At 47.9% G+C, this 26,784-nt stretch overlaps 1 protein-coding gene and 1 long non-coding RNA gene across 2 annotated transcripts in view; both read left to right on the top strand.

Moving 5' to 3' along the window:
- The window catches only part of LOC143956107 (uncharacterized), a 56,576-nt gene extending 33,826 nt beyond the window's left edge, over positions 1–22,750 (top strand). Inside the window, exon 6 of the mRNA XM_077466242.1 lies at positions 21,863–22,750. Within this exon, the coding sequence (XP_077322368.1) occupies positions 21,863–22,664 (802 nt within the window). The 3' untranslated portion in view covers positions 22,665–22,750. The remainder of the gene's footprint in view (positions 1–21,862) is intronic.
- LOC143955390 (uncharacterized) lies at positions 18,052–21,430 on the top strand. The gene is made up of 3 exons (XR_013269803.1): positions 18,052–19,629; positions 19,760–19,930; positions 21,425–21,430. It is a non-coding gene; the product is annotated as an uncharacterized LOC143955390 (long non-coding RNA).
- Positions 22,751–26,784: the final 4,034 nt, after the last annotated feature.

Here is a 26,784-nt window from a genome sequence, read left to right on the forward strand (position 1 = left end):
TTTGTGCTGGGGCAGCTGAGTGTGGCATTGTTACGTAAGTGACAGCGTGGTGTGAGGTTGGCCGGTCCTTCGTAGCCAGTTAGCAAGGAGGGCAGGGATCTGACACCCGCATTCATCACAGATGGTGGAGGAGATCTGTCGGAGAATGTAGTGTGGATGGTGGGATGAGATCTGTCGGAGAATGTAGTGTGGATGGTGGAGGAGAGCTGTCGGAGAATGTAGTGTGGATGGTGGAGGAGATATGTCGGAGAATTTAGTGTGGACGGTGGAGGAGATCTGTTGGAGAATGTAGTGTGGATTGTGGGGGGGAGAGCTGTCGGAGAATGTAGTGTGGATGGTGGAGGAGAGCTGTCGGAGAATGTAGTGTGGATGGTGGAGGAGAGCTGTCGGAGAATGTAGTGTGGATGGTGGAGGAGATCTGTCGGAGAATGTAGTATGGATGGTGGAGGAGAGCTGTCGGTGAATGTAGTGTGGATGGTGGAGGAGATCTGTCGGAGAATGTAGTGTGGATGGTGGAGGAGAGCTGTCAGAGAATGTAGTGTGGATGGTGGAGGAGAGCTGTCGGAGAATGTAGTGTGGATGGTGGAGGAGAGCTGTCGGAGAATGTAGTGTGGATGGTGGGAGGAGATCTGTCGGAGAATGTAGTGTGGATGGTGGGAGGAGATCTGTCGGAGAATGTAGTGTGGATGGTGGGGAGGAGATCTGTGGGGGTATGTAGTGTGGATGGTGGAGGAGAGCTGTCGGAGAATGTAGTGTGGATGGTGGAGGAGATCTGTCGGAGAATGTAGTGTGGATGGTGGAGGAGATCTGTCGGAGAATGTAGTGTGGATGGTGGAGGAGATCTGTCGGAGAATGTAGTGTGGATGGTGGAGGAGATCTGTCGGAGAATGTAGTGTGGATGGTGGAGGAGATCTGTCGGAGAATGTAGTGTGGATGGTGGGAGGAGATCTGTCGGAGAATGTAGTGTGGATGGTGGAGGAGAGCTGTTGGAGAATGTAGTGTGGATGGTGGAGGAGATCTGTCGGAGAATGTAGTGTGGATGGTGGGAGGAGATCTGTCGGAGAATGTAGTGTGGATGGTGGAGGAGATCTGTCGGAGAATGTAGTGTGGCTGGTTGAAGAGAGCTGTCGGAGAATGTAGTGTGGATGGTGGAGGAGATCTGTCGGAGAATGTAGTGTGGATGGTGGAGGAGATCTGTTGGAGAATGTAGTGTGGATGGTGGAGGAGAGCTGTCAGAGAATGTAGTGTGGATGGTGGAGGAGAGCTGTCGGAGAATGTAGTGTGGATGGTGGAGGAGAGCTGTCGGAGAATGTAGTGTGGATGGTGGGAGGAGATCTGTGGGGGTATGTAGTGTGGATGGTGGAGGAGAGCTGTCGGAGAATGTAGTGTGGATGGTGGAGGAGAGCTGTCGGAGAATGTAGTGTGGATGGTGGAGGAGATCTGTCGGAGAATGTAGTGTGGATGGTGGAGGAGATCTGTCGGAGAATGTAGTGTGGATGGTGGAGGAGATCTGTCGGAGAATGTAGTGTGGATGGTGGAGGAGATCTGTCGGAGAATGTAGTGTGGATGGTGGGGGAGAGCTGTCGGAGAATGTAGTGTGGATGGTGGAGGAGAGCGGTCGGAGAATGTAGTGTGGATGGTGGAGGAGATCTGTCGGAGAATGTAGTGTGGATGGTGGAGGAGATCTGTCGGAGAATGTAGTGTGGATGGTGGAGGAGAACTGTCGGAGAATGTAGAGTGGATGGTGGAGGAGATCTGTCGGAGAATGTAGTGTGGATGGTGGAGGAGATCTGTCGGAGAATGTAGTGTGGATGGTGGGAGGAGGTCTGTCGGAGAATGTAGTGTGGATGGTGGAGAGCTATCGGAGAATGTAGTGCGGATGGTGGAGGAGAGCTGTTGGAGAATGTAGTGTGGATGGTGGAGGAGATCTGTCGGAGAATGTAGTGTGGATGGTGGGTGGAGATCTGTCAGAGAATGTAGTGTGGATGGTGGAGGAGATCTGTCGGAGAATGTAGTGTGGATGGTGGAGGAGATCTGTCGGAGAATGTAGTGTGGATGGTGGGAGGAGATCTATCGGAGAATGTAGTGTGGATGGTGGAGGAGAGCTGTCGGAGAATGTAGTGTGGATGATGGAGGAGATCTGTCGGAGAATGTAGTGTGGATGGTGGAGGAGATCTGTCGGAGAATGTAGTGTGGATGGTGGAGGAGATCTGTCGGAGAATGTAGTGTGGATGGTGGAGGAGATCTGTCGGAGAATGTAGTGTGGATGGGGGAGGAGATCTGTCGTAGAATGTAGTGTGGATGGTGGGAGGAGATCTGTCGGAGAATGTAGTGTGGATGGTGGAGGAGATCTGTCGGAGAATGTAGTGTGGATGGTGGGAGGAGATCTGTCGGAGAATGTAGTGTGGATGGTGGGAGGAGATCTGTCGGAGAATGTAGTGTGGATGGTGGGAGGAGATCTGTCGGAGAATGTAGTGTGAATGGTGGAGGAGAGCTGTCGGAGAATGTAGTGTGGATGGGGGAGGAGTTCTGTCGGAGAATGTAGTGTGGATTGTGGGAGGAGTTCTGTCGGAGAATGTAGTGTGGATGGTGGGGGAGAGCTGTCAGAGAATGTAGTGTGGATGGTGGAGGAGATCTGTCGGAGAATGTAGTGTGGATGGTGGGAGGAGGTCTGTCGGAGAATGTAGTGTGGATGGTGGAGAGCTATCGGAGAATGTAGTGTGGATGGTGGAGGAGATCTGTTGGAGAATGTAGTGTGGATGGTGGAGGAGATCTGTCGGAGAATGTAGTGTGGATGGTGGGTGGAGATCTGTCAGAGAATGTAGTGTGGATGGTGGAGGAGATCTGTCGGAGAATGTAGTGTGGATGGTGGAGGAGATCTGTCGGAGAATGTAGTGTGGATGGTGGGAGGAGGTCTGTCGGAGAATGTAGTGTGGATGGTGGAGAGCTATCGGAGAATGTAGTGCGGATGGTGGAGGAGAGCTGTTGGAGAATGTAGTGTGGATGGTGGAGGAGATCTGTCGGAGAATGTAGTGTGGATGGTGGGTGGAGATCTGTCAGAGAATGTAGTGTGGATGGTGGAGGAGATCTGTCGGAGAATGTAGTGTGGATGGTGGAGGAGATCTGTCGGAGAATGTAGTGTGGATGGTGGGAGGAGATCTATCGGAGAATGTAGTGTGGATGGTGGAGGAGAGCTGTCGGAGAATGTAGTGTGGATGATGGAGGAGATCTGTCGGAGAATGTAGTGTGGATGGTGGAGGAGATCTGTCGGAGAATGTAGTGTGGATGGTGGAGGAGATCTGTCGGAGAATGTAGTGTGGATGGTGGGGGAGAGCTGTCGGAGAATGTAGTGTGGATGGTGGAGGAGATCTGTCGGAGAATGTAGTGTGGATGGGGGAGGAGATCTGTCGTAGAATGTAGTGTGGATGGTGGGAGGAGATCTGTCGGAGAATGTAGTGTGGATGGTGGAGGAGATCTGTCGGAGAATGTAGTGTGGATGGTGGGAGGAGATCTGTCGGAGAATGTAGTGTGGATGGTGGGAGGAGATCTGTCGGAGAATGTAGTGTGGATGGTGGGAGGAGATCTGTCGGAGAATGTAGTGTGAATGGTGGAGGAGAGCTGTCGGAGAATGTAGTGTGGATGGGGGAGGAGTTCTGTCGGAGAATGTAGTGTGGATTGTGGGAGGAGTTCTGTCGGAGAATGTAGTGTGGATGGTGGGGGAGAGCTGTCAGAGAATGTAGTGTGGATGGTGGAGGAGATCTGTCGGAGAATGTAGTGTGGATGGTGGGAGGAGGTCTGTCGGAGAATGTAGTGTGGATGGTGGAGAGCTATCGGAGAATGTAGTGTGGATGGTGGAGGAGATCTGTTGGAGAATGTAGTGTGGATGGTGGAGGAGATCTGTCGGAGAATGTAGTGTGGATGGTGGGTGGAGATCTGTCAGAGAATGTAGTGTGGATGGTGGAGGAGATCTGTCGGAGAATGTAGTGTGGATGGTGGAGGAGATATGTCGGAGAATGTAGTGTGGATGGTGGAGGAGATCTGTCGGAGAATGTAGTGTGGATGGTGGAGGAGATCTGTCGGAGAATGTAGTGTGGATGGTGGAGGAGATCTGTCGGAGAATGTAGTGTGGATGGTGGAGGAGATATGTCGGAGAATGTAGTGTGGATGGTGGAGGAGATCTGTCGGAGAATGTAGTGTGGATGGTGGAGTAGAATGTAGTGTGGATGGTGGAGGAGATCTGTCGGAGAATGTAGTGTGGATGGTGGGAGGAGATCTGTCGGAGAATGTACTGTGGATGGTGGGAGGAGATCTGTCGGAGAATGTAGTGTGGATGGTGGAGTGTAATGGATAAGAACTATAAATTAGTTCTTGGTTATCTGCTGCTATTCCTAATTAAAAAGTATAAATGTGCATGCACATTAGAAGTAAACACTCTCTGAGACATGTTCAGCTCGGCTACTTCTAAATACTGATTTATTGGTGGGCGGTGTTAATATTTTATACAGAAAGATACGTCATTGCTATGTCAGTCTAATTGGTACATCTCATTGGTTACAATACAAGAGAAATGGAGAAACTTGATGCTTGAAGTTTGGTTGAAGCTGGTTCTGTTATCTCGAATGCATTCTTCTAACGCGGGGGATGTGGGGGGTAGACGCCATCTTGGCTCCGAACATTAAGTCAATCTGTATACTACATAATAAGTAAGGAACATGTATACACATAAGCAAATAGACATTTTCTGATTATCATTATGTACATTGGATTCCTTAACAGTCCCCCCTAAAATGGCTATTTTCTTCTGTCCCTCATCTAAAGGTCCTACTCACCTGGCCCATTCTCCTCAGCAACTCTTTTTAGGCTGTATATAGAGTTGGGCAGCAACTAGTTCACTACCCCCCTCGATACAGCTGGAGAAGGGCAATCAGGTGCTATCTACCCCTATAACCCTAGAGGATTGTGAGATTATGGACAGGGAGTGACTGTAGAGGAGTGAAGGGTTTGTCACCCTCCATCATAAGAGGGTCCTCTTCTTCTTGGTGGAGAAATGTAGGTGGGCTGTTTTCTACAGCCTTGCTCATTAACTTCTTTACGAAAGGTAGAATACAGCATACAATCGGGGGGTAAAAGAACCAGGATTATTAGTACCGTTACCCCTATCTGGGCGACCACCTTCTGCCACCCACTCATCCAGCTAAAATATTGATCCCATGGGTCTGTAATACCGGAGTTCTTCTTCAACTCCAATGACAAATCTTCTCATTTCTTTATAGCTAAAGTTATTTTACCATTTGGGCCGGTATTATCAGGAATGTAGGTGCAACAGGTCCCCGTTTTTTCTATCATTTTACAGACACCTCCTTTCTCAGCTAAAACCATGTCTAAGGCCATCCGGTTCTGGAATGTCATGTAGGAAGTGGGGGGTAACTGGCCAGCAATTCCCTGGCTTTGAATTCATCAGGGACCCCCCTTGGGACCCCTATAGCATCTATGTACACATGAGGGTCAAAGCTTCCGGAGAGAGCTGCTCGCTTCCTCCTCTGACTGTGTGCTGGGTCAGTGTATGTATCAGGGGTATCTTCTGCTAGGATATGGAGGGGCGTAATCACCTTTTCAAGGGCACATTCACCGGTCCAGATACCCTCTAATCTGGTCCTATGTTCCAACCCACTGTCCCTCCCAGGAACCACAATTCTGGCCCCAGTAACTGTCTGTAAAACACACATATATATCCTTACCATCAGGGATGTCACTGTACCAATGGCATTGCCATGAAAAAGTCAAACGGACAAGGTACTATGTCAGAGTAATCAAAGGTAAAGGTGGTCACATGTGTACCAGAAGAGTTGTACCAAAATGTAATTATGTTATCATTTTTTGTGATGACCCCCTCCTGGGCCTCCCCCCTAGACCAAACAGAAAAAGGATATGCAGCATGGTCGTCATGAAGTGGGCGGGATCTTGTCCTTGGGGGTGGAGCTTTCTTGCAGTGGGAGGCGTGTATTCAGGTGTTCTTCCCGGCCAATTCCACTGAGGTGGCTGTGGTCAGCAAAACTTGGAATGGACCATCATATCTGGGTTCAAGAGAATGTTTTCTCACAAATTTCTTTACCAGCCCCCAATCTCCAGGCAGTAGTTGGTGTGTTCCTGTATCTAATTCAGGATCTGGAATGGAAGAAAACACCTGGACATGCATTTGGGTTAATTCTCGTGATAATGAGGTCACATAATTAGTCAATACATCAGATTGCAACTGAAACTGTTGTGGAAAGTGACAGCCAAGTCTGGGGGCTGAACTAAACTAAATTTTATAAGGGGATAGGGCATATTTCCCCCGGGGTGTGTGTCTGACACTGAACAGGGCAGTGGGCAAACTGTCTGGCCGACTCATGTTAGTCTTTTGGGCCATCTTTAACATCCTGTTTTTCTAGTGTCCCTTTCATCCTTTCTACCTTCCCGCTACTTTGAGGGTGGTAAGGGGTGTGTAGAGCCAACTGAACCCCCAGTGCTGCCCTAATCTTTTGTAAGGGTTGCTGTGAAGGCTGGCCCTGATCGCTCTCTATCACCTCTGGGACCTCAAATCTACATACTATCTCACTCAGTAGTTCCTTAGCTGTGGTCCTGGCAGTCATGTCCACCTCCACTAGGGGGCGTATTCGAATCTGTCACTCCTTTGACATTTGGGAGTGATCAATTTGTATCCTCTGGAAGGGGTATAGAGCTTTTGCCAGGTGCTTCTTCTGTGCCTTTTCTGTACATTCTGGGTTACATTTGTTGCAGATAGTGCATGATCTGCAGAAGTTGTTGGTCAATGAAGTAACTCATAAGTTCATAAGAGTCTTTGTAAAGTGGGCAGTTCCATTTGCCCATTGCACCATGGCTGGGTACATACTCCTGGGTAGACAAGGCTTCTTGTTGCACTCGAATAGTCCATCTCTGAGAGTTCCTCCTCTCCGTTTCCAGCTTTCCTTCTCATCCGGACTTGCTGCTTCCTGTAATTATTTCAGATAAACTCTGTCCACTGGGAGAGTCTGTAGGGTAAGCATGGAGTGGTCTTCTTCTACCACCCTGCTGTCCACTTCCCGTGGAACACTGGCTGTCTGTTTGGCAGCTGAATCGGCTAGATTGCCTCGAGCTTCCTTCGAGTTGAGTTTGTCGTGTGCTTTACTTTTAGAATAGTCACTTGGGTTGGGAGAAGCAGGGCGTCCATCAAGTCCTTGATGGCTGAGCTGTGTTTCACAGGTGTTCCTTCAGCCGTCAGGAACCCTCTGTCCTTCCAGATAACACCAAAATCATGGGCAACGCTGAAAGCATATCTTGAGTCCGTATGAATGTTGGCTCTTTTTCCCTCTGCCAATTTACATGCTGTAGTAAGTGCTTGCAGCTCTGCCACCTGTGCAGACATCACCGGCGGTAAGGTTTCAGTTTGGAGAACCGAGTTCTCAGTGGTGACCTGGATCCTGCAGGGGTATTTCACTCACGGTGGGGATATGCGTGGTTTCCAGCCGCATTCGTTCGATGCAGTTATGGGGTGACAAGTCAAGACTCGACTCCTCCTCCTTACCCCCCTAAAACCCGGGGCCTTGGATTCCTTAACAGGAGGAGATCTGTCGGAGAATGTAGTGTGGATGATGGGAGGAGAGATGTCGGAGAATGTAGTATGGATGGTGGAGGAGATCTGTCGGAGAATGTAGTGTGGACGGTGGAGGAGATCTGTCGGAGAATGTAGTGTGGATGGTGGAGGAGATATGTCGGAGAATGTAGTGTGGATGGTGGAGGAGATCTGTCGGAGAATGTAGTGTGGATGGTGGAGTAGAATGTAGTGTGGATGGTGGAGGAGATCTGTCGGAGAATGTAGTGTGGATGGTGGGAGGAGATCTGTCGGAGAATGTACTGTGGATGGTGGGAGGAGATCTGTCGGAGAATGTAGTGTGGATGGTGGAGGAGATCTGTCGGAGAATGTAGTGTGGATGATGGGAGGAGAGATGTCGGAGAATGTAGTATGGATGGTGGAGGAGATCTGTCGGAGAATGTAGTGTGGACGGTGGAGGAGATCTGTCGGAGAATGTAGTGTGGATGGTGGAGGAGATCTGTCGGAGAATGTAGTGTGGATGGTGGAGGAGATCTGTGGGGGAATGTAGTGTGTATGGTGGGAGGAGATCTGTCAGAGAATGTAGTGTGGATGGTGGGAGGAGAGCTGTCGGAGAATGTAGTGTGGATGGTGGAGGAGATCTGTCGGAGAATGTAGTGTAGATGGTGGAGGAGATCTGTCAGAGAATGTAGTGTGGATAGTGGAGGAGATCTGTCGGAGAATGTAGTGTGGATGGTGGAGATCTGTCGGAGAATGTAGTGTGGATGGGGGGAGGAGAGCTGTCGGAGAATGTAGTGTGGATGGTGGAGGAGAGTTGTCGGAGAATGTAGTGTGGATGGTGGAGGAGATCTGTCGGAGAATGTAGTGTGGATGGTGGAGGAGATCTGTCTGAGAATGTAGTGTGGATGGTGGAGGAGATCTGTTGGAGAATGTAGTGTGGATGGTGGAGGAGATCTGTCGGAGAATGTAGTGTGGATGGTGGAGGAGATCTGTTGGAGAATGTAGTGTGGATGGTGGAGGAGATCTGTCGGAGAATGTAGTGTGGATGGTGGAGGAGATCTGTCGGAGAATGTAGTGTGGATGGTGGAGGAGAGCTGTCGGAGAATGTAGTGCGGATGGAGGAGGAGATCTGTCGGAGAATGTAGTGTGGATGGTGGAGGAGATCTGTCGGAGAATGTAGTGCGGATGGTGGGAGGAGATCTGTCGGAGAATGTAGTGTGGATGGTGGGAGGAGAGCTGTCGGAGAATGTAGTGTGGATGGTGGAGGAGATCTGTCGGAGAATGTAGTGTAGATGGTGGAGGAGATCTGTCAGAGAATGTAGTGTGGATAGTGGAGGAGATCTGTCGGAGAATGTAGTGTGGATGGTGGAGATCTGTCGGAGAATGTAGTGTGGATGGGGGGAGGAGAGCTGTCGGAGAATGTAGTGTGGATGGTGGAGGAGAGTTGTCGGAGAATGTAGTGTGGATGGTGGAGGAGATCTGTCGGAGAATGTAGTGTGGATGGTGGAGGAGATCTGTCTGAGAATGTAGTGTGGATGGTGGAGGAGATCTGTTGGAGAATGTAGTGTGGATGGTGGAGGAGATCTGTCGGAGAATGTAGTGTGGATGGTGGAGGAGATCTGTTGGAGAATGTAGTGTGGATGGTGGAGGAGATCTGTCGGAGAATGTAGTGTGGATGGTGGAGGAGATCTGTCGGAGAATGTAGTGTGGATGGTGGAGGAGAGCTGTCGGAGAATGTAGTGTGGATGGTGGAGGAGAGTTGTCGGAGAATGTAGTGTGGATGGTGGAGGAGATCTGTCGGAGAATGTAGTGTGGATGGTGGAGGAGATCTGTCTGAGAATGTAGTGTGGATGGTGGAGGAGATCTGTTGGAGAATGTAGTGTGGATAGTGGAGGAGATCTGTCGGAGAATGTAGTGTGGATGGTGGAGGAGATCTGTCGGAGAATGTAGTGTGGATGGTGGAGGAGAGCTGTCGGAGAATGTAGTGTGGATGGTGGAGGAGATCTGTCGGAGAATGTAGTGTGGATGGGGGGAGGAGAGCTGTCGGAGAATGTAGTGTGGATGGTGGAGGAGAGTTGTCGGAGAATGTAGTGTGGATGGTGGAGGAGATCTGTCGGAGAATGTAGTGTGGATGGTGGAGGAGATCTGTCTGAGAATGTAGTGTGGATGGTGGAGGAGATCTGTTGGAGAATGTAGTGTGGATGGTGGAGGAGATCTGTCGGAGAATGTAGTGTGGATGGTGGAGGAGATCTGTTGGAGAATGTAGTGTGGATGGTGGAGGAGATCTGTCGGAGAATGTAGTGTGGATGGTGGAGGAGATCTGTCGGAGAATGTAGTGTGGATGGTGGAGGAGAGCTGTCGGAGAATGTAGTGCGGATGGAGGAGGAGATCTGTCGGAGAATGTAGTGTGGATGGTGGAGGAGATCTGTCGGAGAATGTAGTGCGGATGGTGGGAGGAGATCTGTCGGAGAATGTAGTGTGGATGGTGGGAGGAGATCTGTCGGAGAATGTAGTGTGGATGGTGGAGGAGATCTGTCGGAGAATGTAGTGTGGATGGTGGAGGAGATCTGTCGGAGAATGTAGTGCGGATGGAGGAGGAGATCTGTCGGAGAATGTAGTGTGGATGGTGGAGGAGATCTGTCGGAGAATGTAGTGCGGATGGTGGGAGGAGATCTGTCGGAGAATGTAGTGTGGATGGTGGAGATCTGTCGGAGAATGTAGTGTGGATGGTGGGAGGAGATCTGTCGGAGAATGTAGTGTGGATGGTGGAGGAGATCTGTCGGAGAATGTAGTGTGGATGGTGGAGGAGATCTGTCGGAGAATGTAGTGTGGATGGTGGCGGAGATCTGTCGGAGAATGTAGTGTGGATGGTGGAGGAGATCTGTCGGAGAATGTAGTGTGGATGGTAGGAGGAGATCTGTTGGAGAATGTAGTGTGGATGGTGGGAGGAGATCTGTCGGAGAATGTAGTGTGGATGGTGGAGGAGATCTGTTGGAGAATGTAGTGTGGATGGTGGGAGGAGATCTGTCGGAGAATGTAGTGTATATGGTGTAACGATATCACGTCCGGGACAGGAAATGTGGTAACTAGTCGCCATGTTGTGTGGAAAGCAGCCATGACAGCTTGGCTACCTTGTAACATTACAGAAGAATCTGAACTCCCTCCTCCCTTGTCTTAGGAATCCAAAGCTTTTACATTTTCAAATGGAAAGAAAGGTTATCTCAGCAAAGTAAGCAGAATGGGCCAGGTCAATAAACAAGGCTCAGGTTGCCTGGCAGGATATTCAGGCCTGTCATAAATCTGTCACCCTCTCCATTCAGAGAACTAACAGATACCGTCGTAAATTCCTCAGACCACATATAGTGCAGACAGATTAGTTTAGTTCCGAACCTTTAACATGTTTTATAACTTCTAAAGTAATAATAGCAGAGCCATAATATGGATATATTTAGTTTCCTCAGATAATTTGTAACGTTTCAAGTCCAGACACCCCTATATCAGGTCATATGGGAAGCCACTGGGACCCCTTTATTCCTCCTAGGTACCCCTGAAATGGGAAACCTGTCATGTGTGGACTCGTTTTGAAGCAAATATCACACTGATCACTAAAATGGATATCTGCAGTCTATAAACAGTAGAGAAGCAGAGATATGAATATGTATCACAAAGTGTACCTGGGACAGGGTCATGAGTGTAGACACCTCCCAGCAACCAACCCCTAAACAGGATGACCAGACGATTGGTCATTGGTCGCTGTCAACACCCCCTTTGATTTGACAGAAAAGAGGAGAGGCCAAGGCAATGGTCAGTTCTCCTTTTACCATCCAAGCAGGAAGATCTGCCAAGTTTGAGAACCGATTACCTTTGCTCATCGATCGAACTCTGATCAACCCTCGGACATTAATTGCAAGTATTCTTCCTTCCCAATTCTACCTTATTTCTTTGTGGCTGTATATTGTATTTATTTTTTTGAAACATCCTTTTTCTATAAATGTTTTATTCGCACCAACCTTGACCTTTTCATAATAAATCCTTTATGTTGAAAAGTTTTAACCTTGTCTTTAAAACTCTTGATGCAAACTATAAACGAACCTGTCTCTAAAAAGGGCGATACTGTGGTAGAGTAAGTCTTCTGAGCAGACCTGTCTGTGGTGGCAGGGTGTGTTGTAGGCGCTTATTTTAAAATTATAATTGGGAATTGCTAAAATTACGAGTCCCCCCCGGCTCTGTCCTTTAAAACGGGGGTGGTGGCAGTTAAAGGGTTAATTGTGTAATTAGCCCAGTGACCATTGCTCTCAGGCAGCCCGCACCTAGATTGTGGTCCCGCAAGCTGGAAAATCTTTGTGCTGGGGCAGCTGAGTGTGGCATTGTTACGTAAGTGACAGCGTGGTGTGAGGTTGGCCGGTCCTTCGTAGCCAGTTAGCAAGGAGGGCAGGGATCTGACACCCGCATTCATCACAGATGGTGGAGGAGATCTGTCGGAGAATGTAGTGTGGATGGTGGGATGAGATCTGTCGGAGAATGTAGTGTGGATGGTGGAGGAGAGCTGTCGGAGAATGTAGTGTGGATGGTGGAGGAGATATGTCGGAGAATTTAGTGTGGACGGTGGAGGAGATCTGTTGGAGAATGTAGTGTGGATTGTGGGGGGGAGAGCTGTCGGAGAATGTAGTGTGGATGGTGGAGGAGAGCTGTCGGAGAATGTAGTGTGGATGGTGGAGGAGAGCTGTCGGAGAATGTAGTGTGGATGGTGGAGGAGAGCTGTCAGAGAATGTAGTGTGGATGGTGGGGAGGAGATCTGTGGGGGTATGTAGTGTGGATGGTGGAGGAGAGCTGTCGGAGAATGTAGTGTGGATGGTGGAGGAGATCTGTCGGAGAATGTAGTGTGGATGGTGGAGGAGATCTGTCGGAGAATGTAGTGTGGATGGTGGAGGAGATCTGTCGGAGAATGTAGTGTGGATGGTGGAGGAGATCTGTCGGAGAATGTAGTGTGGATGGTGGAGGAGATCTGTCGGAGAATGTAGTGTGGATGGTGGGAGGAGATCTGTCGGAGAATGTAGTGTGGATGGTGGAGGAGAGCTGTTGGAGAATGTAGTGTGGATGGTGGAGGAGATCTGTCGGAGAATGTAGTGTGGATGGTGGGAGGAGATCTGTCGGAGAATGTAGTGTGGATGGTGGAGGAGATCTGTCGGAGAATGTAGTGTGGCTGGTTGAAGAGAGCTGTCGGAGAATGTAGTGTGGATGGTGGAGGAGATCTGTCGGAGAATGTAGTGTGGATGGTGGAGGAGAGCTGTCGGAGAATGTAGTGTGGATGGTGAAGGAGAGCTGTCGGAGAATGTAGTGTGGATGGTGGGAGGAGATCTGTGGGGGTATGTAGTGTGGATGGTGGAGGAGAGCTGTCGGAGAATGTAGTGTGGATGGTGGAGGAGAGCTGTCGGAGAATGTAGTGTGGATGGTGGAGGAGATCTGTCGGAGAATGTAGTGTGGATGGTGGAGGAGATCTGTCGGAGAATGTAGTGTGGATGGTGGAGGAGATCTGTCGGAGAATGTAGTGTGGATGGTGGAGGAGATCTGTCGGAGAATGTAGTGTGGATGGTGGGGGAGATCTGTCGGAGAATGTAGTGTGGATGGTGGAGGAGAACTGTCGGAGAATGTAGTGTGGATGGTGGGGGAGTTCTGTCGGAGAATGTAGTGTGGATGGTGGAGGAGAGCGGTCGGAGAATGTAGTGTGGATGGTGAAGGAGAGCTGTCGGAGAATGTAGTGTGGATGGTGGGAGGAGATCTGTGGGGGTATGTAGTGTGGATGGTGGAGGAGAGCTGTCGGAGAATGTAGTGTGGATGGTGGAGGAGAGCTGTCGGAGAATGTAGTGTGGATGGTGGAGGAGATCTGTCGGAGAATGTAGTGTGGATGGTGGAGGAGATCTGTCGGAGAATGTAGTGTGGATGGTGGAGGAGATCTGTCGGAGAATGTAGTGTGGATGGTGGAGGAGATCTGTCGGAGAATGTAGTGTGGATGGTGGGGGAGATCTGTCGGAGAATGTAGTGTGGATGGTGGAGGAGAACTGTCGGAGAATGTAGTGTGGATGGTGGGGGAGTTCTGTCGGAGAATGTAGTGTGGATGGTGGAGGAGAGCGGTCGGAGAATGTAGTGTGGATGGTGGAGGAGATCTGTCGGAGAATGTAGTGTGGATGGTGGAGGAGATCTGTCGGAGAATGTAGTGTGGATGGTGGAGGAGAACTGTCGGAGAATGTAGAGTGGATGGTGGAGGAGATCTGTCGGAGAATGTAGTGTGGATGGTGGAGGAGATCTGTCGGAGAATGTAGTGTGGATGGTGGGAGGAGGTCTGTCGGAGAATGTAGTGTGGATGGTGGAGAGCTATCGGAGAATGTAGTGCGGATGGTGGAGGAGAGCTGTTGGAGAATGTAGTGTGGATGGTGGAGGAGATCTGTCGGAGAATGTAGTGTGGATGGTGGGTGGAGATCTGTCAGAGAATGTAGTGTGGATGGTGGAGGAGATCTGTCGGAGAATGTAGTGTGGATGGTGGAGGAGATCTGTCGGAGAATGTAGTGTGGATGGTGGGAGGAGATCTATCGGAGAATGTAGTGTGGATGGTGGAGGAGAGCTGTCGGAGAATGTAGTGTGGATGATGGAGGAGATCTGTCGGAGAATGTAGTGTGGATGGTGGAGGAGATCTGTCGGAGAATGTAGTGTGGATGGTGGAGGAGATCTGTCGGAGAATGTAGTGTGGATGGTGGAGGAGATCTGTCGGAGAATGTAGTGTGGATGGGGGAGGAGATCTGTCGTAGAATGTAGTGTGGATGGTGGGAGGAGATCTGTCGGAGAATGTAGTGTGGATGGTGGAGGAGATCTGTCGGAGAATGTAGTGTGGATGGTGGGAGGAGATCTGTCGGAGAATGTAGTGTGGATGGTGGGAGGAGATCTGTCGGAGAATGTAGTGTGGATGGTGGGAGGAGATCTGTCGGAGAATGTAGTGTGAATGGTGGAGGAGAGCTGTCGGAGAATGTAGTGTGGATGGGGGAGGAGTTCTGTCGGAGAATGTAGTGTGGATTGTGGGAGGAGTTCTGTCGGAGAATGTAGTGTGGATGGTGGGGGAGAGCTGTCAGAGAATGTAGTGTGGATGGTGGGAGGAGATCTGTCGGAGAATGTAGTGCGGATGGTGGGAGGAGATCTGTCGGAGAATGTAGTGTGGATGGTGGAGGAGATCTGTCGGAGAATGTAGTGTGGATGGTGGAGGAGATCTGTCGGAGAATGTAGTGTGGATGGTGGGAGGAGGTCTGTCGGAGAATGTAGTGTGGATGGTGGAGAGCTATCGGAGAATGTAGTGTGGATGGTGGAGGAGATCTGTTGGAGAATGTAGTGTGGATGGTGGAGGAGATCTGTCGGAGAATGTAGTGTGGATGGTGGGTGGAGATCTGTCAGAGAATGTAGTGTGGATGGTGGAGGAGATCTGTCGGAGAATGTAGTGTGGATGGTGGAGGAGATCTGTCGGAGAATGTAGTGTGGATGGTGGAGGAGATCTGTCGGAGAATGTAGTGTGGATGGTGGGAGGAGATCTGTCGGAGAATGTAGTGTGGATGGTGGAGGAGATCTGTCAGAGAATGTAGTGTGGATGGTGGAGGAGATCTGTCGGAGAATGTAGTGTGGTTGGTGGGGGAGATCTGTCGGAGAATGTAGTGTGGATGGTGGAGGAGAGCTGTCGGAGAATGTAGTGTGGATGATGGAGGAGATCTGTCGGAGAATGTAGTGTGGATGGTGGAGGAGATCTGTCGGAGAATGTAGTGTGGATGGTGGGGGAGATCTGTCGGAGAATGTAGTGTGGATGGTGGAGGAGATCTGTCGGAGAATGTAGTGTGGATGGTGGGAGGAGATCTGTCGGAGAATGTAGTGTGGATGGTGGAGGAGATCTGTCGGAGAATGTAGTGTGGATGGTGGAGGAGATCTGTCGGAGAATGTAGTGTGGATGGTGGAGGAGATCTGTCGGAGAATGTAGTGTGGATGGTGGAGGAGATCTGTCGGAGAATGTAGTGTGGATGGTGGAGGAGATCTGTCGGAGAATGTAGTGTGGATGGTGGAGGAGATCTGTCGGAGAATGTAGTGTGGATGGTGGGGGAGATCTGTCGGAGAATGTAGTGTGGATGGTGGAGGAGATCTGTCGGAGAATGTAGTGTGGATGGTGGAGGAGATCTGTCGGAGAATGTAGTGTGGATGGTGGAGGAGATATGTCGGAGAATGTAGTGTGGATGGTGGGAGGAGATCTGTCGGAGAATGTAGTGTGGATGGTGGAGGAGATCTGTCGGAGAATGTAGTGTGGATGGTGGGAGGAGATCTGTCGGAGAATGTAGTGTGGATGGTGGAGGAGATCTGTCGGAGAATGTAGTGTGGATGGTGGGAGGAGATCTGTCGGAGAATGTAGTGTGGATGGTGGAGGAGATCTGTCGGAGAATGTAGTGTGGATGGTGGAGGAGATCTGTCGGAGAATGTAGTGTGGATGGTGGAGGAGATCTGTCGGAGAATGTAGTGTGGATGGTGGAGGAGATCTGTCGGAGAATGTAGTGTGGATGGTGGAGGAGAGCTGTCGGAGAATGTAGTGTGGATGGTGGAGGAGATCTGTCGGAGAATGTAGTGTGGATGGTGGGAGGAGATCTGTCGGAGAATGTAGTGTGGATGGTGGAGGAGATCTGTCGGAGAATGTAGTGTGGATGGTGGGAGGAGAGCTGTCGGAGAATGTAATGTGGATGGTGGAGGAGATCTGTCGGAGAATGTAGTGTGGATGGTGGAGGAGATCTGTCGGAGAATGTAGTGTGGATGGTGGAGGAGATCTGTCGGAGAATGTAGTGTGGATGGTGGAGGAGATCTGTCGGAGAATGTAGTGTGGATGGTGGAGGAGAGCTGTCGGAGAATGTAGTGTGGATGGTGGAGGAGATCTGTCGGAGAATGTAGTGTGGATGGTGGAGGAGATCTGTGGGAGAATGTAGTGTGGATGGTGGAGGAGATCTGTCGGAGAATGTAGTGTGGATGGTGGAGGAGATCTGTGGGAGAATGTAGTGTGGATGGTGGAGGAGAGCTGTCGGAGAATGTAGTGTGGATGGTGGAGGAGAGCTGTCGGAGAATGTAGTGTAGATGGTGGAGGAGATCTGGAGGAGAATGTAGTGTGGATGGTGGAGGAGATCTGTCGGAGAATGTAGTGTGGATGGTGGAGGAGATCTGTCGGAGAATGTAGTGTGGAAGGTGGAGGAGATCTGTCGGAGAATGTAGTGTGGATGGTGGAGGAGAGCTGTCGGAGAATGTAGTGCGGATGGTGGAGGAGAGCTGTCGGAGAATGTAGTGTGGATGGTGGAGGAGATCTGTCGGAGAATGTAGTGTGGATGGTGGAGGAGATCTGTCGGAGAATGTAGTGTGGATGGTGGAGGAGATCTGTCGGAGAATGTAGTGTGGATGGTGGAGGAGATCTGTCGGAGAATGTAGTGTGGATGGTGGGAGGAGATCTGTCGGAGAATGTAGTGTGGATGGTGGGAGGAGATCTGTCGGAGAATGTAGTGTGGATGGTGGAGGAGATCTGTCGGAGAATGTAGTGTGGATGGGGGAGGAGATCTGTCGGAGAATGTAGTGTGGATGGTGGGGGAGATCTGTCGGAGAATGTAGTGTGGAAGGTCCCATATGACCTGATATAGGGGTGTGTGGACTTGAAATGTTAGAAATTATCTGAGGAAACTAAATATGTCCGTATTATGGCTGTGCTATTATTGCTTTGGAAGTTATAAAACATGAAACCTGTACTTGTTACTCACTCTGTGTGTGGGGGTGGGGTCAGTTGTCCATCTGTGTTGAAGACGAGAAGGAGGTGCTTTCCAATGGAGGAGAGCAGGTCAGTGTGTGATAGGAAAGTTGTTGGAGTTACGCTGTTGCCGGGTCCTGGCAGATAACAGACGGATTTCTGGTGAAGCCGGTGCCCAGAATCTTATCGGAACATTGGAAGACGGAAGCTGGGCTCTGGCTGCAGACACAGACGACTCGTTTTGTCTGCTTCATCTGTACAGGATTGTGCCGTGGGAGATAAGGAAGGACGGTGTGTGCTGAGAACGGGAGGTGATCTGTGTCTCCAATCTGAATTGCATTGTTCATGCTTTCTCTCCGAGCTCTCTGTCCACCCCCATGGGGGGATCTGTACTATGAAAGGGCCTCTGCACAGCTCCTAACTGTCCCTGATTTGGAGCAATGTCCCTCTGTCCCTCTTTCCTCCTCATTTGTCCCTCATTTTGGTCTAATCTATATAGTTGTATATAAAATGCACTTTTTATCTTTCAAAAAGTGTTTCCCGGGGCTAAAACTTTCATCCAATTTCTAAATTGCTGCATTTGTCATTTTTAAATGCCAATATAAAGTAAAAGTGGTAAAAAAAAAGCCCTTTTGGATTTAATTAACCTTCCTTTTTTCCTTCTTTTTTTTTTTTTTGTTAATTCTCCTTTTAAGGGGGTGTGACAGGGGGCTTGTCTTATGCCTGCATAGGTTAGCTAGTAGGTGTCCCTCATTCCCATCTCAAAATGTTGGGATGTATGAGTAACCCCCTCCTCTTCATATTTACTGGGCCATGTTTTATCATCAACAGTCATGGCTGCCACCACAGCTTTATAGACCGGATATAAATATAGATCATCCTAAATATAGAGCCATTTATCCAACTGTCCATCCATAGCCTCTGGTTTATAGACCGGATACATCCTAAATATAGAACCATTTATCCAACTGTCCATCCAGAACCTCTGGTTTATAGACCAGATACATCCTAAATATAGAACCATTTATCCAACTGTCCTTCCAGAGCCTCTGGTTTATAGACCGGATACATCCTAAATATAGAGCCATTTATCTAACTGTCCATCCAGAGCCTCTGGTTTATAGACCAGATATATCCTAAATATAGAGCCATTTATCCAACTGTCCATCCAGAGCCTCTGGTTTATAGACCAGATACATCCTAAATATAGAACCATTTATCCAACTGTCCTTCCAGAGCCTCTGGTTTATAGACCAGATACATCCTAAATATAGAGCCATTTATCCAACTGTCCATCCAGAGCCTCTGGTTTATAGACCAGATATATCCTAAATATAGAGCCATTTATCCAACTGTCCTTCCAGAGCCTCTGGTTTATAGACCGGATACATCCTAAATATAGAGCCATTTATCCAACTGTCCATCCATAGCCTCTGGTTTATAGACCGGATACATCCTAAATATAGAACCATTTATCCAACTGTCCATCCAGAGCCTCTGGTTTATAGACCGGATACATCCTAAATATAGAGCCATTTATCCAACTGTCCTTCCAGAGCCTCTGGTTTATAGACCAGATACATCCTAAATATAGAGCCATTTATCCAACTGTCCATCCAGAGCCTCTGGTTTATAGACCAGATACATCCTAAATATAGAGCCATTTATCCAACTGTCCTTCCAGAGCCTCTGGTTTATAGACCGGATACATCCTAAATATAGAGCCATTTATCCAACTGTCCATCCATAGCCTCTGGTTTATAGACCGGATACATCCTAAATATAGAGCCATTTATCCAACTGTCCTTCCAGAGCCTCTGGTTTATAGACCAGATACATCCTAAATATAGAGCCATTTATCCAACTGTCCTTCCAGAGCCCCTGGTTTATAGACCGGATACATCCTAAATATAGAGCCATTTATCCAACTGTCCATCCAGAGCCTCTGGTTTATAGACCGGATACATCCTAAATATAGAACCATTTATCCAACTGTCCATCCAGAGCCCCTGGTTTATAGACCAGATACATCCTAAATATAGAGCCATTTATCCAACTGACCTATGAGAGACATTCTTCACCCCAGTATAGTGCAAATAATTATCAGTTTATTATTCGTTGACAGAGAGGAGTGTCCTGTTTAGATCACATGACCACATCATTAAGGATGGACAAAGATCAAAGCCAAGTGACTGAGAGGATATTAGACCTCACCCTGGAGATCATCTACCTGCTGACCGGAGAGGTGAGGAGGATTCTGGGAGGTCACATGACATCACTCTTATCTCTATTAATAAAACACAGACCTGACCGGAGAGGAGAGGAGGATTCTGGGAAGACTGTATTAATAACTGTTTCTTTCTCTCTGTACTCAGGATTATCAAGTAGTGAAGAAAATATCTGGTGATCCATTAACACCCAACAGCCGTCTTCATGGGACGGCGCCCATTACAGTGCCTCCCCCTCACTGCCTGACAACAGAGGTAACCAGCGCCAAGAAGGTTCTAGAAGTCACCAAGAAGATGATGGAGCTGCTGACAGAAGAGGTGAGGAGAATTCTGGGAATTCTGGGACATTATCCAGTAACAGACAAGGGATGTGTCTGGATGGTGACTGTATCATTGTGTGTGTCAGGTTCCTATAAGGTGTCAGGATGTCACTGTCTATTTCTCCATGGAGGAGTGGGAGTATTTAGAAGGACACAAGGATCTCTACAAGGACGTCATGATGGACAATCAGCCGCCCCTCACATCACCGGGTAAGAGGAGAGAGCAGTACGGAGGCTCCACCTAGATCCCCCATCATCTGATAAACACATAGAAACAATGTATTCAGTCAGTGTCCATTCCACAATATAACGTCATGTTCTCAACAAATGAGGTGGAGATACTGTACACCATATGAAAGGTCCATCTCCATTCCTCAATATAACGTCATGTTCCCAACAAATGGAGAAAATATGATGAAGCTTCTGCGCTAGAAACCCCTGAGGGTGTGTCCTGTTGGACGAAACACGTAGGGTCAGAGTCTCAGCGCTGAAAGCTCCATTTCTATTTCTCAACATAACACCATGTTACCACCAAAAGAGAATAAGATACTGTACACCATATGAAAGGTCCATCTCCATTCTTCAATATAACGTCATGTTCCCAACAAATGAGGAGGAGATACTGTACACCATATGAAAGGTCCATCTCCATTCTTCAATATAACGTCATGTTCCCAACAAATGAGGAGGAGATACTGTACACCATATGAAAGGTCCATCTCCATTCCTCAATATAACGTCATGTTCCCAACAAATGAGGAGGAGATACTGTACACCATATGAAAGGTCCATCTCCATTCCTCAATATAACGTCATGTTCCCAACAAATGGAGAAAATATGATGAAGCTTCTGCGCTAGAAACCCCTGAGGGTGTCCTGTTGGACGAAACACGTAGGGTCAGAGTCTCAGCGCTGAAAGCTCCATTTCTATTTCTTAACATAACACCATGTTACCACCAAAAGAGAATAAGATACTGTACACCATATGAAAGGTCCATCTCCGTTCATCAAGGCCCATCTTGAGCCCTCAATACGTTACGTTCTCAACAAATGAGGAGGAGATACTGGACACCATATGAAAGGTCCATCTCCATTCCTCAATATAATGTCATGTTCCCAACAAATGAGGAGGAGATACTGTACACCATATGAAAGGTCCATCTCCATTCCTCAATATAACGTCATGTTCCCAACAAATGAGGAGGAGATACTGTACACCATATGAAAGGTCCATCTCCATCCCTCAATATAACGTCATGTTCCCAACAAATGAGGAGGAGATACTGTACACCATATGAAAGGTCCATCTCCATTCCTCAATATAACAATCTTCTATGGAAAATTGGAGGAAGGTCAGTCTCTAATCTTCACCAAAACCATGTCCCCAAAGCACAAACCCCGTCATCCTGTATGGTTTGGTTGTATTCTGTCCTTTATCCATATTGTATTTATATTTTTATTGTCATGATGAAGGTTTTTTAAAACTTTTTAGTGCTAGATCAACATATAAGATTTCTGAATGAAATGCATGAATAATATTTATAAAATTGAATTAAAAAAATGATTTTCCAGCAGGCGGACGCTGTGTTCGGAATATCTCTGAAGGACGTCTGATGTCATCTCCAAATTCTAATGACAAATCTGATGACATCACACAACACTTTCCAGGAGAAAACTTTATTGCTCAGAATACACGGAGATCAATGGATCCCTCCAATCCTCAGGACTCCTCTGATACATCACATGATGTGACTCCAGAGACACATCCGAGATCTGATGCTACGGAGAGGTCAACCGATCCATCTAATGCCAAGAAATCTTCCTTAAGCCAAGAAGAAGTCTCCGCAGGAGAGAGTTCATTGTCATGTCCGGTGTGCAGAAAATCCTTCACTAAAAACAGAAACCTTCTTAGACATCAGAGAATTCACTTGGGGGAGCGTCCTTATTCGTGTTTAGAGTGCGAGAAATCTTTTACTCAGAAAGGATACCTAAATCAACACCAGAGAACTCACACCGGTGAGCGTCCATATTCGTGCTCAGAGTGCGGGAAATCTTTCCATAAAAACGCCAACCTTCGTAATCACCAGAGGATTCACACGGGTGAACGTCCCTATTTATGTTCAGAGTGCGGGAAATGTTTCAGTTGGAAAGGCGACCTGCTTATACACCAAAGAAGCCACACGGGCGACCTTCCTTTTTCATGTGCAGAGTGTGGTAAATGTTTCCTAGAGAAAGGAAGGCTCCGTAATCACCTTAAAGTTCACACAGGTCAGCGTCCCTATGCATGTCTAGAGTGCGGGAAATGTTTCACTGCGAAAGCAACTCTTCTGAAGCACCACAGAATTCACACGGGCGACTTTCCTTTTTCATGTCCAGAGTGTGGGAAATGTTTCAGTGAGAAAAAGACTCTTGTTACACACCAGACAGTTCACACCCGGGAGCGCCCCTATCCATGCTCAGAGTGTGGAAAATGTTTCGCTTACAAGGGGAACCTGGTTACACACCAGAAAATTCACATGGGCGAACGTCCTTTTTCATGCTCGGAGTGCGGGAAATGCTTCAGTCAGAAGGCGAGCCTTCTTAGACACCAGAGATATCACACGGGAGAGCGTCCCTATTCATGTTCAGAGTGCGGGAGATCCTTCACCGAGAAGAGAAGCCTCGTTAGACACCAGGGAACTCACACAGGCGAACAAGGCAGGAAGATTGGGAGCCCCTCAGAACAACCATAATAGTAATGTAGACCCAGGAACTCTAGAGGTATAAGGACACCAGGGAACTTTCGTAACCCCATTAGCCTCAGATTATCTGGGGGGGGGGGGGGGGGGTAGACTCAAGGGGCGCCACAAAGTATTAAGGGCATAGCGAACCACTGAGGTGTTTTTGAGGGTGTCATTTAACAGTCATTGGTCCTGAAAGGATTACCTTTTATAGCAAAAACACCACTAGAAATGGCGCCGTAGGACCAGTAACCACTTAAGCACCAAGCCTCTTTTTTAGATTTATTGTTTACAAGTTAAAAAAAAATTTTTGGGGGGGTTTTTTGCTAGAAAATTACTTAGAACCCCCAAACATTATACAATTTTTTTTTTCCCAACACCCTAGAGAATAAAATGGCGGTCGTTGCAATACTTTCTATCACACCGTATTTGCGCAGCGGTCTTACAAGCGCACTTTTTTTTTGTAAAAAATACACTTTTTAACCACTTGCCGACCGCCGCACGATGTACGTCCTATTTTTGAAGAGGGATATCTCGGTAACAGCAGCAGCTGCTGCCACAACCGAGAGATCCATCTCTTCAGGCGGCGGTCGGCTGTACGATAACGGTGGTCTCCGCGAGATCACCGCTATCGGCGGTGGGAGAGGTGCCACGCCCCCTCCCGCCGCCCTCCCGCACCTTCCGCCGTTTACCGGAGCCGTCGGTAGCGGCGGAGGCGATCGGGTCCTTTCATCTGCTGGGCATAGAGACAAGTGAGGCTAAGATGGCCCCCACTCGTCTCTATACCATAGGAGGGCGGAAGCGACGTCAAAACGTCACTTCCGCCCATACCTCTTAAAAGTATATTTTTTTTAAATGTCAGATTTTCTAGCCCAAATATGAGATGTGAGGACTTTTTGACCCCCCCCCAGATCTCATATTTAAGAGGACCTGTCATGCTTTTTTCTCGTACAAGGGATGTTTACATTCCTTGTAATAGGAATAAAAGTGATCCGTTTTTTTTTTTTTTTAAACGGTGTAAAAATAAATAAAATCAATTAAAATAAATAAGAAAAAAAAAATTTTTTTTTTTAAAACACCCCGTCACGACGAGCTTGCGCACAGAAGCGAGCGCATACGTGAGTAGCGCCCGCATATGAAAACGGTGGTCAAACCACACATGTGAGGTATCGCCACGATCGGTAGAGCGAGAGTAATAATTCTAGCTCTAGACCTTCTCTGTAACGCAAAAAATGCAACCTGTAGAATTTTTTAAATGTCGCTTATGGAGATTTTTGAGGCTAAAAGTTTGACGCCATTCCACGAGCGGGCGCAATTTTGAAGCATGACATGTTGGGTATCAATTTACTCGGCGTACCATTATCTTTCACAATATATAAAAAAATTGGGCTAATTTTACTGTTGTCTTATTTTTTTATTCAAAAAAGTGAATTTTTTCCAAAAAAAGTGCGCTTGTAAGACCGCTGCGCAAATACGGTGTGAAAAAAAGTATTTCAATGACTGCCATTTTATTCTCTAGGGTGTTAGAAAAAAAACAATATAAAATGTTTGGGGGTTCTAAGTAATTTTCTAGCAAAAAAAAACTGTTTTAAACATGTAAACACCAAGTCTGAAAAAGAGGCCTGGTCCTTAAGTGGTTAAATTAAAGAATAAGACGACAGTAAAGTTATTCCAATTTATTTTTTTAATATTGTGAAAGAGAATGTCACGCTGAGTAAATTGATTCCCAACATGTCACACTTCAACATTGCGCCCAGCTCTTGGAATGGCGACAAACATTTACCCTTAAAAAATATCTCCATAGGGGACGTTTAAAAAAATTCTACAGGTTGCACCTTTTGAGTTACGGAGGAGGTCTAGGGCTAGAATTATTGCTCTCGCTCTACCGATCGTGGCGATACCTCACATGTGTGTATGTATGCGGGCGCTGCTCACGTATATGTGTTGGCTTCTGCACGCGAGCTCGTGGGACAGGGCGAGTTTTAAAATTTGAACATTTATTCTGGTTTCTAAACGAAACGCGTCGGATTTGGCTTTTCTGCTCTCCACATTGCCCTGAATTTTATTCTGTGATCACAGTTTTTATTGCTTTTGTTGTATGCCTGGTTTTTAGAAATAAAAAAATTAATTTTTTGACCTACGCCATATGTAAGCATTTTTTTTCTTTACATAACCATCTGGATGAGGGTTAACCTTGTGTTCCAGCCGGTCTTATCCACACCTGAGGTCCAGCCTTGGTGTTCCTTCCAACTGAGGTTTGGTTGGGTGTTTACCCACAACACCCCCTGGAGTCGTACTTGGAGGCCCTTGATCCCATGGAGTTCCGTTGATCCACCGATTACGGCACCCTTGCCTTTATGACTTATTTTTGCTGACACTTGGGTCCACCTGTTCCGGTAAGAGTATATATTCTTCCCTTTTCGGTTGAAGATGTACCATCCTTGATTCTTCCCACGCTGGAGAGTGCCAGCCTATTCCATCTTTGACTTCTCATCATTTGGTGGTTGACGCATACGGCATATGTGTTTACCGGTTAGCGCTACATTATTATTATTCACCAGCCCTGACTTCTAAAATAAACAAGGTTGGACTCCACTCAGTCGCCCAGCCATCCATCCATTCACCAGTCCTCTTTATATTCTAAAGATGAGATGCATGAAGCTCCTACAGATGTCACATAGAATATTCCCATTGCTGCCACCTCCGGTTCTCCTCGTCATGGTCACTGTGATAGACTTCATCATTTCGATGTCGTTATCTTCATCCTTTTTATACAGAGGTCATCTTCATAAGTAGTAGTTAACCACTTGCCGACCAGCCGCCGTCATTATACTGCGGCAGATCGGCGCGAACCGTCGTAGCTGTACGACGAACCCTTTAATCGGGAGCGCACGGGTGCCGATGACCGCCGGCCACGAGTGATGGTGGGCACGAGAGGCCGAACAGGGACGTGTGTGTATAAACACACCTGTCCCAGTTCCGTGAGGAGAGAGAGAGATTGCGAGTCCCTACGAGCTGGGAACCACAATCTCTCATCTCCTATAGTCAGTCCCCTCCCCCTACAGTTAGAACACACACAGGGAACACAGTTAAAGTGGTTGTAAACCTTCCCTTCAACTTTGTCCCATGTGAATCAGCATAAAAATCCCTAATGAACACTGCTTGTAGATATCTCCTTACTTGCTTAGTATTGTTGTAATCCTTGTTGTTCTTTAGAATGACGTCACTGAGCATGCCCAGATCTCCCCTGATTTACGGCACACTCTCTATGTCTTATCTATCTGTTATCAGGACTTCCTACGGCACAACACTGAACTCCCAGCTGGCTGCTAATCGCTCAGAGCTTCCTCCTACACACCATGTGACCTCACATACAGTGTAAAGCAGGGCATGGGACAGCAGTACTGCAGTCTTATCAGCTGAAGCCAATAGGACTCATACAGGCAAACACTAGGTGATCAGCACAAGTAAATACTATGAAATAAACAAGTCAGCTATGAACAGGGAAGCAGGGTTGCCATAGAAACATTGGATTGAGAAGGAGGCTTGGTTAACAGTACAGGAAGTGCTCAATGTAAGGGCGGAAATTAGGGTTGCCACCTGTCCAGGATTCACCCGGACAGTTCGGGTTTGGAATCATGCGTCCGGGTTTCAGACTGCCTGAAACCCGGACACATTATTTAGACTGGACTATGGCTTCCCAGCAAGGTTGCTAGCTGCAGTTGTCTAAGCTGAGGGTGTCTGGTACTATTTTTACAGCGTCTAAAGCCAGCATTAACAAACCTTGCCCCCCCCCAAAACACACACACAGACGGGAGAGGAGAGAGGGCTAAATCTGCACCTCTTCCCCCCACCCCTACTCCTCTGTGTCTGCCCACACTCCAAATTTCTAGCCCTAACTTTCCTTTTCTGAGGCACAGCGCTGGGGATTGATGTCCAGCAGCCTCAGATATATCTAGATGAGAGGTGCTGACTGCCAAGGGGTGAGTGAGCTCACCATCCATCCCTGTCTGTGACCCAAGTCTCCCCTCATCTCTTTCCTACCTCTGAGTAAGCACACTAAGGCATTTCAGGGTTCTCAGAGCACCTTTACACCAGAGGCCACAGTGTTTCCCCTTACATCAGAGTCTTC

Source organism: Lithobates pipiens, unplaced genomic scaffold (assembly GCF_037356315.1).
Source record: "Lithobates pipiens isolate NorthernLeopardFrog02 unplaced genomic scaffold, aLitPip1_a1.2 Scaffold_35, whole genome shotgun sequence".
Lineage (NCBI taxonomy): Eukaryota > Metazoa > Chordata > Amphibia > Anura > Ranidae > Lithobates > Lithobates pipiens.